The 15,175-nt window shown below is 27.4% G+C and overlaps 1 protein-coding gene across 1 annotated transcript in view; it reads left to right on the forward strand.

Annotated features, from left to right (window-relative positions):
• LOC117178534 (gamma-aminobutyric acid type B receptor subunit 2) overlaps window positions 1-15,175 on the forward strand; it is a 297,426-nt gene that overhangs the window by 169,320 nt on the left and 112,931 nt on the right. Inside the window, exon 8 of the mRNA XM_033369962.1 lies at window positions 9,024-9,248. Within this exon, the coding sequence (XP_033225853.1) occupies window positions 9,024-9,248 (225 nt within the window). The remainder of the gene's footprint in view (window positions 1-9,023; window positions 9,249-15,175) is intronic.

Here is a 15,175-nt window from a genome sequence, read left to right on the forward strand (position 1 = left end):
TTTGTGCAGTAGAATAAGTAATTTCAAGTCAGGCATATGAGATTCATGTACTAAAACTATTTTTGTGCCATCCACATCAGTTGTTAAGTAATATAAATCATTTTATGTGAACTTTCATCATTTTCAAGTCATAAAAATCAATTTAAGTTAAGCGTTTAAGAACTTTATGTATCATTTACAAAACAGTATTTTAATATCAGTTTATGAAAGCATCTGAGGACGATTTATAATTTCTAAAAAACTTAGATGCAAGAAGTAGTATATTTCCTTTAAATTTAGTCATTATGTTTTTAAGTGCAATAAATAGTTTTAATTGAGGCATAAGAGATTCACGTAACAAAATTATTTGTGTGTCATCCATATCGGTTTTTAAGCAATGCTAGTCATTGCAATTAGGCCATAATTATTTACAAGTTTTAAAAGTCAATTTAATATATTTACTTTAAATCATTCACGATTTTTTTGAGTAGAATAAGTTTTTTTTGCGCACATTTAAGATTTATGTGGTAAAACCATTTTTTCGTCGTCCATACCAGTTTCTAAGCAGTTTCAGTCCTTTTAAGTAATCCATTTATTCCTAAGTAGTAAACGTCCGTTTATGTCAGACCTTTCAACATTTTATGAATCTTTTACAAATCGTTATTTCAAGATTTTTTATGGAAATGTCTAAAGATGAAGCATATCTTTTACGAAACGTAAGATGCAACAAGTAGTATATTTCCTGTATATCACACACGAAGTTTCCGAGTAAAATAATTAGTTTTAATTCAGCTGCGTTATATTCATGTACTAAAACTATTTGTGTGTCACCCATATTGGTTCTTAAGCAGTTCCAGACGTTTTTAGTAGGCCATAATTATTTTCAAGTAGTCAAAGTCAATTCAATACATTTCCTTTAAAGTCAGCCATGATGTTCTTTAAGTAAAATAAATAGTTTTAAGTCGGACATTTATGATTTATGTAATAAAAATATATTTTTGCGTCATCCATATAGGTTTCCAAGCAGTCTCGGTCATGTTCAGTAGGCCATTTATTTCCAAGTAGTAAAAGTCAATTTAAGTCGGACATTTATACATTTTATATATCTTTTGCAAACTCGTGTCTTCTCTGAGAAAAGTAAGATGCAACAAGTAGTATATTTGCTTTAAACTTAGAAATGGAACCAAAAAATATTTTACTTTTAGTAGTTTAGCCGACCTGTAGCCTACAATATACAACCGATTTGGTTTAAAATTTTAGGACAAATTGATTGGGTGACGCTCCAGTATCATTTTTTAGAAAATTCTCATTAATTTATTATTTATAGAGATATTTCGCTGTTTTTGCCTAAATTCTACTATGTTGTCATAAAGGAAGGTTTAAAAGTCAACTGTTTAAAAAAAATTACTTTTTAGCTTTGAAACTCAACTCTTTCGTTGAAAGTTCATCTCTTGGTAGAAAATGAATTTTTTTCTTAAAAATTGAATTTTTGTTTAAAAATGTAATATATTTTGACTGAAAAACCTTAGCGTTTCATATTGAAATCAATTTTGTGACTATAAAATAATTCCCCCCTTTTGAGACATAAAACTTATTGTAAACTTTACATTATTATTGTATTTTTTTCGGAAATCAAAGACCTATTTATTTCCTCTGAGAAGCACTTTAAGCGCTGAAATGTGTTCTCGTCTGGCATTAAATTAGACCCACTCCACAACTGAATCGTGCAGGACAAGAAGATTCCCTGGTTCGTATCAACGGACCATAAATTCTTCTTGAGAAAATCGACTGTCAAGCTTGATTCTACCAACAGGCATCGGGTGTATGTCTAATGTTAAGTGTAACTCAAATCCAATTTCATCAAATCCGTGAATTCCATGAATTTGTGGAATTCTGTATATTCGTTAAATTCTGTGAATTCTGTAAATTCGTTGAATTCTGTGAATTCTGTGAATTCGCTGAATTCTGTCAATTCCTTAAATTACCGGAATCGCGTGGATTTTACCAATTCCGTTAAATTAATTAATTCCTTTAATTTCATTAACTCCGTGAATTCCGTCAATTCCATGCATTCCACGAGTTCCAAGAATTTCATAAGTTTAGTGAATTTCATAAATTTAGCACATTTCTGTAATTCCATAAACTCCATGCATTCCATGGATTCTGTAAACTCCGTGAATTCCATGAAACCCGTGTATACCATTAATTTAATGAATTCAGTGAATTAAATAATAAATTTTGTGAATTCCATACATTCTATTAGTTCCACGAATTTCATAAGCTTAGTGAATTCAATAAATTTAGTGAATTGAATGAATTCCTTTAATTCTATAAATTCCATGAATTTCGCGAATTTCGATAACTCAATGAATTCCATTATATCGGGATATTTTATGTATTCAGCGAATTCCCTAAATTATTTCAATTCCATTGATTAAAGAAATTCCGCGAATTCTATGAATTTCGTGAATTCCGCGTATATCATAAATTAAATTAATCCCATGAATTAAATGAATTTCTTGAATTCTGCGAATTCGTTGAATCCTGTAAATTCCTTCAATAATAGGTATTCCGCGGACTTTAGAAATCCATCAATTTTATAAATCCCTTAAATTTCATCAATTTCGTGAAATCCTTGGATTGTTTCAATTCTTTCGATTCCATGAATTACGGGAATTTTATGCGTTCCATGAACTTCGTGAATTCCATGCAGTCTATAAATTCTATGAATTCCACAAGTGTTATGAATTCCATAAATTCCATGAATTTCACGAATTCTGTGAATTTATTAAATTTTATGGATTACTTTAATTCCATGAATTCTGTAAATTCCATACATTTCATGAACATGAATTCTGCGAATTCCATGCATTTCATGAATTTGGTGAACAATGTAAATTTCATGAATTCCGCGAATTTCATACATTCAATGAATTCCATGAATTCCATGAATTCCATGCATTTTATCAATTTAATGAATTCCATGACGTCCATGCATTTCATAAATTCGGCGAATTCCGTGAATTCTTTTAATTGCAGGAATTCCGCGAACTCTATGAATTTCGTGAATTTCATGAATTCCGTAAGCACAATTTTTGAATTATGAGCGCTGTACTTCATGTATTGAAATCTTTATTGCTAACTTTCGGATTTACAACACTTACGCTTCTATTGACGAAGCGTTGTAGAATTCCAAACATTTTTAAAAGTTCATGAAAATCTGAAGAAAAAAACATTTGGACCACCCTATTGAACAATTTTGTCAAAAAGCAATCCTTTTTTATTGGAAATTCGCGTGAATCTCAATTTTCAGGTTCATTGTTCGAGTTTCAAAAATTCAATTATATGACGAGAATCCTCGTCATTAGCCTGATTGGACGAGATGCCGCTGAAAATGCCTTCCAGCTTTTTTGGTCGTTCTTTCTAACTCTAATCACAGGAAGTGGTGATTGTTTCATCTCTTATAGAAAAACCGGCATTACCAACAATGAACCAGTGTCACTTTGCATTTGCATTTGAATTTTCTATTGGTCCACGTTAGTGCTCTGATTTTTCCATGGGCGGATTCTCTTTGTGTCCAGATCATGTCCGTAGATAGGCGAAACAATCTAAAATAAACTGAGACAAAAACGCTTCACTTTAAGATTATTACTCCAATATTATAACGATCAAAAAGTACAAATTCGAACCTGTGACAGTTTTTAAATTACTTTACAGACCGAAGCCATTTTAAATCAGGCAGGTTCTACACTTGTAGTCACACAATTTCTTGGGGACAAAATATGTTGGTTTTAGAAGAAATTAGGCATTAGGTATTTTTAAGATTGATATAAGTCATGCGTGTTTGAATTTTTTCGACTAGCTTTCAAAAAAATCCTAATATTTTGGAATTTGATGATGGGAATAGATGGTATTTTAAAACAAAAGATCATTCTCAATCCGGACGGATAATTTTCTAATAAGATACGTGAATTCTCAATCAAAAAGTTGAACTTTCAGTAAACAAGAATTATTTTCTACCCAAGATGACGACTTTTTAACAAAATCTATGAATTCTCTACAAAATATTTGAATTTTTTACATAAACAATAAACTGAGTAACTTTTTGTTTGAATAAATAGTAAAAATTAATGAGAATTTAGTATAATATCGTTCCAAAATAGGGAAAACAGGGTTTACGTATCAAAAATTAAAATAGTGTTTTTCAGGCGGCAAAACTAATATTTTTGTTTAAAGAAATAGAAAGAATGTTGCATTAACTCTTATAAAACTTGCGAGATTTAAAATTCACTTTATCAAAGTTGACAAGCGAAGTGAACACGATAGTATTACATTTTATTCGAAAGAGTGAAAACATCTTTAGAAGTTGCCACACAAACCGTATGAGAATCTCAAATGACTATATGAAACATGACTCGATCCACCAAAAGATTTAGCCTTCAGAAGAAGAACCAAATATATTTAAATTCTCTGACAAGTAAACCCCATAGCTAACTTACATTATGGCATATTTGCCAAAAATCTCGGCAAAGCGGCGTCGCTTGACAACTCAGGGCAGTATGAAAAATATCTGGGCCATGTTTTATGAGTGATCTGTTGCTTCAGAAATTTTGTAAATAGACAGGTTAAACATTTTATCGCTTTCAATTATTAAATTTATTTTTTATAAAATACATTTTTTATGCAGAAACTGATAATACTCTCGTATGAATACCATTATCCAATTCGATATTGCAGTAACTCAGTATAATAAACTTGTTTTTGTTGAGATGAAATATTTTATCAATTGTACTCCTTAAATTTAGTCTTATTAAATTATTGTATAAATTTCATAAGAAAGAATTCCTAATGGTTTAAATTCTATAATAAATCAATTAATTGAAAAAAGAAGGAGTTAGCTTTTATTTAAAATGTTGTGAAACATAACCTTTCGGCTCGATCAAAAAATGGCGGAAACAATCGAGAAGCATTCTCAAACGAAACTATATGAAAAATCAAGAACAATTATTTCATAGTTTGCTCTGCGTATCATGTTTCTATCAACTTCATATTGATAATATTAATTTCTAAAATACTTTTACGAGATTATGATGTTCACTACTTTTGTTATTCAAATTATTTTTCGATAACTCAGTGAAAAGAATATCATTTTAGCATAGTGTTAATACATTAAATGAAGATTCATAATATTTCTTATTTAAAATACTACTTTGTCGTCTTCGTGTTTTAAATACTCGTATGATAATATTAAACTTCGGTACTTCTATACGAATAAGTGTAATAAAACTTCGGTTCTCCCTATTTTGGAACAATATTATACTAAATTCTAATTTTTTTTCATTTATTCTAACAAAAGGTCTCTCAGTATGCACAGGATAAAATTCCAACAAAAAATGGAATAGTTAAATTTTCAGATAAAAAGTCTGATAAAGAAAATAATATTGAACAAAAAAAAATGCATCTAAATTTAAAAATTTTCAACCAAGAAGTTGCATTCTCGACCAAGAAGAGTGAGGTTCTATGAAAAAGACGATTCATTTCCAACTTGTAAAGTATACAGGATAAAGTTTTAACTAATTATGGAATAGTTGAATTTTCAGATGAAAAAATTTTTAATAAAAAAATTACTATTGAAATAAATGGTTAAATTCTTAACTAAAAAGATAAATTTGCGAAAAAAGATTCATATTTTACCAGAAAATTTGAATTTTGAATTAATTTTCAACAAAATGATTTTAAAGTTTCATATTTAACAAAACTGAGTAAGTTTTTAATAAATAGTTGAATTTTTGACTATGATTACACATCCATACAACAAAATTTCTGACCTGGGGGCAGGCCCGTTATGCCTATGTAATAAGGGGTTGAAAGGCGATGGCTTGGAGGTTTACATACATACAGTAAAAATGGTCTAAGCCCCCAGGCCAGAAAAAAAATTGTGTGTGGCTGTGTTATGAATCCTTAACGGAGAAAAATTATTTCTTTTTACAATGTAGTTCAACTTTAAGTTAAAAAATAGACTTTTCAGCCAAAAAAGATGAATTCTCAAAGAAGAATGTAACAGTTGATACTTCAACCAAGTAAATGTATTTTTAGCCAAAAAGGATTTAGAAAAGAAAGCTTTCAAAAGTTAAGGAATTTTAAGGAAATTCAAGTATCTTCTTAGAAAATTTACTTTTGATTTAAAACTCGTATTTGGATGTTGGAAAGTCAAGCTCAAATCTTTTTTAGAACAAAATCCCACTATTTTTTTATTTGTATATCTAGCTTAAAAATCCATCTATTTTAATAAAAATGTCATCTTATTTGGATAAAAATGCAATTGTTCAGTTAAAAATTAAAAAAATTAAAATTAAATTAAATTAAATTAAATTAAAATTAAAGTCTTTAGTTACGATTTTACCTGTTTCTTGAAAACGGATCTTTTTGAATTAAAAATTTAATTAAATATTTGGTTTCAAATTTATTTTGTTGCTGAATATTCATATCGTTTAGTTGCGAATTCAATTTTTATACCGAAAATACGTCTTTTTGCTTGCAGGTTTAACAATTTAGGTGAACTTTTTTTGTTATGACTGAAAAATTTTTATTTGTTAAAAATTTTCGTCATTTTGAGCATAAAATTCATTTTTTAAATACAATTTCATTACACTAATATGCTAAAAATTTAAAACTAATCTAAATTAATAGAACCCAATTAGAAAATAAAAACACTTTTACTTGAGAAGTCTATTATTATATTTTTTATTCAGAATTTATCTCTCTTGTTGTTTCAACTTTTCTTGTATTATATTTAAAACCTAGTTTTGGTTAAAAGTGTAGCTACTTGGTTTAAAGTTAAACTCCTTTGTTTAAAATTCTTTTTTGTTTGTTAAAGAATCTTCTATTTGGTTGAGAATATAACTATTTTGTTGAAAAAATTTTGTTTGTTTGTTTCATAATTACTTTTTCTATCTTCACTCGTAAATTTACGTATTCGATATTCGGTTAAAACTTTATATTTTTAATAAAAAATCTATCATTTTTTACTGCAAACTTATGTATGTTGTTTCAATCCTTCTTTTCTTTTGGCGAAAATTAATCTTCTGGGTTGAGAATTTATCCTTTTTGATTAAGAATGCAACTGTTTTGCTATTAATTTATCTCTTTTGGTTTAGGATTCAGTTATTTTGTCAAAAATTATCTTTCTTAGCTGACTTTAAAGCCTTTTTACTTAAAATTTAAATCATTTTTGGTTGAATAATCAACTTGCTTAGAAACTCTGATTTTTTTGTAATTAATAACTTTATTTCGGTTAAAAGTTAAACTATTTGTATGGAAATTTAACTGTTTGATTGAAAATTAACTTTTCTGTCAAGAACTTCGTTTCAAAATTAAAATCCAACAGTTTTATTGAAAATTGATGTTTTTTTTTCATTTGTGTTTTTTGGTAGAATATTAATCTTCTTGTTAACTAATTCATATTTATATTTGAAAATTCAAATATTTTGTTAAAAATTCATCTTTTTCCTTAAAACATTTTGCCTGTTTAAAAATAAATTTTTTTTGCGAAAATTCCACCACTCTAGTCTTGATTAAAACGTTATCCTTTATAAGTTAAAAATTTAACTAATTGGTAGAAAATTCATGTATTTTGTTGAACAATCTTTTTTTTTCATTGTGCAATTATTCTTTTTATTTGAAATTCCATCTTTTTGATTGATGGTAAAAATATTTTGTTAAAGATTCTCATTGGGTTAAAAATGCAACTGTTTTTTCTGCCATCTATCCCATTTTTCGCGAAAAATTACCCTATTTATGATTTTATAAGCTCCTTCTGCGCTTTGATGAATGGAGGTTTAAAGTCATTTTTAGTAGATAAGTCACCCTTTTTTGGTTTTAAATTAATTTGTTTTAAATTCAAAAGCTTACTATTATATTTTTTGATAGAGATTCATCACTTTTATTCGAAAGTTAAATTATTTTGTTAAAAACTTTTTTCTTAAAAATTCATATTTTTGAATTTAAAATTTAACTGTTTTCTAGTAAATTCGCATTTTTTACTTGAAGAATTTTTCAGTTTTGCTGACATTTTCTGGATTTCTTGACAGAAATGTTTTTCTTAGTTGCAAATTTGTCCTTTTTATTTAAAGCTTCGTTTTTTTGACTGAAAATGCTAATATTTAATTAAAAATTAAACTGTTTTGGTTAAAGATTCAACTCTTCTATTTTATTGAGTTCAACTGTTCTTTATTTACAATTCAAATATTTGTTAGTTAAAGTATCAAATATTATGTTTTTTGTTGAGAATTCACATTTATTTGTTCAAGATTTATCTCTTTACTTTAAATTTAATTTTTTCAACTAAAAATTTAACGTCGTATTTTTGCTAGAAAATTGAATAATTTCATAGAAATTTCAACTGCTTTGTTAAAAACTATCTATTTTTCAAAATTCACCTTTTCTGTCAAAAATGCATATATTTTGGGTTCAAAAGTTAGCCTTTTCGTACAAAAATTTTCTTTTTTTCGTTTGAAAATTCAACATCTTTTATAGAAACTTTAACTATTTTGTTGAAAATTCAACATCTTTTATAGAAATTTCAACTATTTTGTTGAAAATTCATACTACTACATTATTTTTTTGATCCAACATTTAACTATTTCAATGAAAAGCCATGTTTCTTTTTTTAAAATGACTTTTTTTTTGTAGAAAATTCATCTTTTCGGACATGAACGTCACATGATTTCTAAAAGATTCTACTTTTTAGTTTGAAAACTTAACTCCTTTGTTTAAAATTCGTCTTTCTGGGTTAAAAGTTTATCTTTTTTATTTAAAAATTCTACTAACTTTTTGAAAACGCAATATATTTGGAAATAATTTTAGGCTCTGAAATACGAATTTTCTAGAAAAGGGCTTTTTAAATCTTTTAATTAAATATTTTAATTAATAAGTGCATTGCATTTCAAGTTAGTCATTTTATTCTTCGAAAAAGGGAAAGTAATCAATAATAAAACTATTCCTACACTATTTTTAAAAAGTAATAAAATTTATTTCTTTTTCAGACGAGTTCAGAATTTTCGGCAGAACTATCAAAAAGAGATGTCACCGTATCACAATATGCAGCCCAAACTTACGATGCAGTTTGGGCCATGGCTATAGCTATGAGTAAATCCGAAGCCTTCCTACACAAGAAAAATGTCAGTTTTGTTCAGTACACCCATAAACGACAAGACTTAGCCTACTATCTTCTCGGACAGATGAAGGAATTACATTTCGATGGAGTTTCGGTAATTATCTACTTCTTCTTTATTCATAATATGCCCTCTATAGTTTTAAGTAACCTACCTCAATTTTACCTTTCTTTCATTCTTTCTCATTCAGTCCTCTAACCAACTCCAACTTTTTCACTCACTCCTCATTCGTTCTATCCTCCCTTAGAATCTTTACCACATTCTCTCGCCAGGTCTCTTTTTCTGTCATTCCTCCCTTACATCCTTCTCATAGATGCTCCTATGTTTGCTCATTCTATTCACAGATTCTGCACTTGCTGGTCTCTTTCCCTTCCCAATACATCCCTTGCCCTACCTCGTTTCTCCTCTCCTAGAATCTTTACCACATTCTCTTTCCTTATCTCTTTATCCCCGTTACATCCGTCCTACACATGCTTGCATATTTTCTCTTTCTATTAACAGGTTCTGCAACTTCTAGTTTCTTTCATTCCTAATACACCCCTTTAATTGCCTCGTTTCTTTTCCCCTATAATCATTACCACATTCTCTTCTCAGATTTCTTTATCTCGCATTCCACTCCTACATTCTTTCCATACATGCTCCCATATTCCCTCTTTCCATTCACAGATTCTGCACTTTCTGGGCTCTTTCCTTTCCCAATACATCCCTTTCCTTGCCTCGTTTTTCTTCCCCTAGAATCTTTACCACATTCTCTTGTCAGCTTTCTTTATCTTCTATTTCTCTTCTACATATTTCCCATACTCCTATATTTCTTCTTTCCATTTATGGATCCTGCACTTTCTGGTCTCTTTCCTTTCCCAATACATCCCTTTCCATGCTTTGTTTCTCCTCTCCTAGAATCTTTACTCTATTCCCTTTGCCAGCTTCCCTTATATTCCATTCCTCTTCTAGCAAATCCATAAAATATTATTTTCATATTATCATCTCAATATGCTGATTTACTCCTCTACTTCTTTTTCGGTCTCTACTTACTACCCTCTAAACCTCTTCTTCCATCTTAGCCTTATCCGACTTTTCTTTAAAACTTTTATTTTCCTCTTTTTATTATTAAACTATTCAGTATTCGCCTTTTTTCTGCTATATTCTTTTCTAGCACTCTTTTTTTTCTTCATTTTCTTCATTCTTTTCTCACTTCCTTCTTCTTTTTAAACTCCTCGTCCCATCCACTTTCGCCCCCTCTTCCACTAACTTCTTTTTTGCTTGTGCACTTGAATACACTTTTTATTTTTTCTATCATTATTTTCATCTCTTCGTTCACATTTCCCCTGTTATTTTTATCATTGTGATCGTTTCTTTAAACTGTTCTCTTTCTTTCATTAAACCATCTTCTCTTCTTGCTCTTTTGATTATCTATACTGACAATCCATTTTTGATTAGTTAATTAATAAGAGACAAAATGAACATTTCTATTATTCCTAACTGTTACTATTGTTCTTGTTGAATAAATTTAACAAAATTTAATCTTTGATTAAAATTAGGTCATCCTAAGGATTTTTATTCTACGCGAACAGATCAGCGATTTAACTGACGACTTTCTCCTGATATTAGGTTCCCAAAAACCCCTTATCAATCAAACCTACAAAGAAGGCTATCCACAGACGATTGTGGAATTTGATAAACTGAATGTATTCGTTCCATAGATTCTTGCTAGGAAAAATATTTACCATCCGCATGTGTCGAAAACTAAAAACAACAAGACCATCTTCGAAGTTGTCTATAAATTTACTAAATTTTTACCAACGTTAAAAAAAACTGCCAAAATCTAATTTTCAGGTTCCGCAATCAAATTTTTGTATAAATAAAAATTGTATGGAATTAAGTCTTAATTTTCTTTACAAATAAACAAATATATTTTTAAAATCACTATTTTTTAATTCAACCTACTCGTGTCTTGTCAATGCTACGAAAATATTTGCAATTGCCTGAATTTGATCAAGCAATATTACTTAAATTTAATCAGATTTTAACGGTTCAAAAAAAAATTATTTCATCAACAAATTATTTGTTTAAATTTGATTTTTTCTCAATTTCATTTTTTGCAGATTATTCTTTCTAATTTTGTAGGTGAGTTGTTTTCTAATGCTGCCCTAATTGACAAAGTTTGCATTCAAATAAGTCTTATTAAAAATATGAGCCTATTTTATTTACAAATGAGAATTTCGTTTTTTCTTACGTAAAAGTTATTTTTTCAATTAACCACCAACTATGTTGAGTTGGGTTAATTACTTTAATTCTTTGAAAATTAAATTAATTTACCCATGTGCAGCCTATCGATTTAAAAATGATTTTTGTATTGTTATCTGGAATTGCTTTATAAAAATTATTTTAAAAATTACAACAAAAATGTAAGTCCGATATTTTCAAATATGACAATTGTTGCATGGATCAAAATTCTTTAAATAATTGCGTACTGTCTTTTACAAAAGACATTCATAAAATTCATTACCAGCGACTATAATTCCAAAAAATAATAAATGCTCATCTGATAAAATTATATGAGCAAAACAAATTTTTTTAACAATTGCTATAAATCCTAAACAAAAAAAAACTTTATACATTAGTTAATTGTGTCATTAATTCCAGAAAATTCTAACTTTTTTAATCTGGTAGGACAAAAAATATACTCTTGAAATTCATCTACTTTATCATTTATCACTAAAAAATATTCTGAAAAACGAAATTAGTCAAGCAAATAATAATTGCTTAAACAATAAAAAATTAGTTAAAAATCAATTTACTGGCACAATACTAGGGAGTTGGAATGAGGGTCAAAAATTAAAATTCACTGAGTAGAAATTTTTTCTTGAGCATTTCTTATGAGGTAACTCAATTTAATTTACAGAAGGTTAATAACAAGTACTTCTTCTTCGTTTTTTTAATCGATTTTTTTCATTTACAAATTTGAAATAAAAATTTAGAGAAAAATACAAAATTTGTTTTTCCGAAAAACAAACAAATTAAGGTGCGCATCGATTATCAGAAATAAAAAGTCAAATTTTTGGACCACCCTAATTTATATGGTCATTATTTTCCCGAAGAATAATCTATGGAACGAATATTTCGGTCATTCAATTTTCAAATCGGTTATGAATTTCTATTTTATGAAGGTTTAAAAAAATCCACAAAAAGAAACAAATTTTTAAAAAATCACGTAAAAGTCTGATTTGTAAAATCTAATATTTCATTTTTGGATTATTTTGGACACTGGGATGTGTTTAAACCAATCACACTTAATGAATTTTAAGGTAGGCTTATTTTGCTAATTAGCATAAGTTGCTAATTTTGTTTTGCTATTTTTAATGAAGTAAGAAAATACGTACATATTATTAGGTTTCAATCCAAAATTTTGTTCTTTTTTTTTACTATTTTTTACGAAAACCTGAAACCTTAGCAATTTTTAAACAAGATCCGTAAAAAAACAGTTTTGGATCGTGTTTCAGGATCCTTAAAAAATAGAGAACAATTTTGATTGCAACTTAAAAATGTGTACGTGTTTCCTAAGCTTATTAAAAAGAGCAGCAAAAAATTAACAAAGAAAATGATTTTTTGGCATTCTAGGTAGAAATAAACAAATTTGTATTTTGCGCCTTTTTTTAAATATTATATATCGAAGAAAAATCTTTGATTACATTTTTCCATCCAAGGTTATTTATTTCCATAAAATTTACCCAACACAATTTTATTCGATTGTCCTTCCACAGTCAAAAATTGAAAATTAAAAAATTTGAAATCAAATCACCCAATGGTGCAATTCAGTGAACAATTGGTTTATTATTTAGATCTTTTTTTTAATTAATATAAACGTTAAAACCCAATATTATTTTTGTAACACCTGATCTGAAGGTTCATTTTGTCGTAAGAGTGAAAAGCTAAGACGCTTATCAGACTGTGAAAGGCTGAACTCACTTGAAGAAAAATATAGAATTGCTGGAGGACTATTTCCAAACAGTAGACTCTGCGCCTTCAAGTGGAAATTACGAGTTCCATCATGGAACTTTCCAAAGTTTAAGTAGACCTCTTCAGCATTAACTTAGCGAGTAATTAATGAATGAAAACGTCAATTAAGATTTTCTATGTTCAGTGAAGCAGAATCTATTATCCTTTTAGGCCAAGGCTTATTTTAACACCTTCATACCCCTTTATCTCTCCTCCCTATAAAAAGACAAAAAAAATTATATTTGAACAGAAAAATTATTTTAATAACTTCCCATTACATTCAAATAAAAAGTATAGGGTTAAGATTAGGGATAAACAATTGAGAATAATAAGAATTTTTTATTTGGCCATTTTACAGAACTTACTCGAATTTTTTAATGATTTACGAATTTCTATACAAATTTTTGTAAAAAAATTGCAATTTACCATTTTTATTTATTTGCTTTAAAAAATTGGTTCAAAATGTTTTGGCTATTACTATCTTTTAGGAATTTCATGATAAATTTATTTAAAATATTTTTAAACATTATTTACAAAAAATATTTTAATTTCAAGTGAGTCTTTTAAATTCAAAGAGATTTGAAAAACAAAATTTTGTACCAAAACTTAAAATGTCTTCATTGACGAAGTTACATCATCGGTACAGGTAAAAAAATTGTCGGACTTTCGACAAAATTTTTGTAATTTTAGAAGTTTTAAAAGTGTCAAAAATCATTTAAATCTTGAAAATATTTCGAAAAATGTAAAACAATATGTAAATTTTTAATGATATGGGGTAACTCTAAATGATTTTTTAATTTGAAAAATGAAATTTGTAAGAATTGAACAAGATTTCTAAGCATTTCAAATGATCTTCTATTTTCTTCTATTTTTAAATAATTATTAAATTGAAAAGAATTTTAAATTTAAAAAAAAATTTCAACAACATGTAGGTTTTCAATTTTTTCGAACAAAAAAAATTATAAGGTTTTTACGAATTTTAAAAGGTTTCAAGAGATTTCGTATTTTAAAAGATTAAGAAAATTTTAAGGAATTTCAAAACACCTTAAAAGATTTCTAAGAATGTCAACAACAAAAATATTGAAAGTTTTTTAGACACTTTTTCTAATTAAAAAAATTTTTTCTACATTTTGAGACAGAATTCGAATCATTTTCAAAGATCTTAAAAAGTTAAACAAAATTGTAAATAAAATATAAAATATTAAAAAGAATTCTAAACAAAATGTATATTTTTCATGATTTCTAAATGGAATTTTGAAGCTTCAAAGACTCGAAATCTTTCATAAAATATTTTCCTGAAAAATTTAGAAACGACTGAAAAATCTGAACGATTAAAACATGAGTGCAATAATAAAGTAATAATAAGATCCAAATTATTCAGATAATAAATTTCTTGATCAATTAAAAATATATCATTCATTATTTCTTCATTTAACAATTTTTAGTTATTCATATTCCAGAATTTCCTTGTGTCGAATATTTTATAATGTTGGCAATTTTATTTGACGAATTCAACAAGTCCGTAATATCATAAACTTTCTTGAATTTTATTACTCCGGAATTTGTTTATTCAAAGATTTGCAACTCTCGACAATTTTCTAATGCCAAAAATTTTTCTATTTTGCAGAATTTTGAGTTTGTCGGAAAAATTCGATTAATTTTAATGTTTTTTAGAAAGATTTAAAAAAATTTCAAACGAAATGCAAATTTTTGAATGTATAAGAAAAAATTCAGTTTTTAAGATATTAACAAAAATTGCATTTTTTAAAGATTTTTTAATAGTTTGAAGAAAATAAAGAAACTTTTCTCAAGATTCTTAAGAAAATATTCAATATTTTAAACTTTATTCCAAACTCCTAAAAGTCGCGAATATCTCTCAAAGGGACTCGAATTCTTCCTAAAATGTTATCATATACTGTAAAATGAAAAGCCATTTCTAGACCTTTATTTGGAAATTTATCTCTTTTAAATCAATTTAACTCTTTTTAAAAAATTTTTTTTACATAATATATCAACTACTACATTTT

Source organism: Belonocnema kinseyi, chromosome 8 (genome assembly GCF_010883055.1).
Source record: "Belonocnema kinseyi isolate 2016_QV_RU_SX_M_011 chromosome 8, B_treatae_v1, whole genome shotgun sequence".
Classification (NCBI taxonomy): domain Eukaryota; kingdom Metazoa; phylum Arthropoda; class Insecta; order Hymenoptera; family Cynipidae; genus Belonocnema; species Belonocnema kinseyi.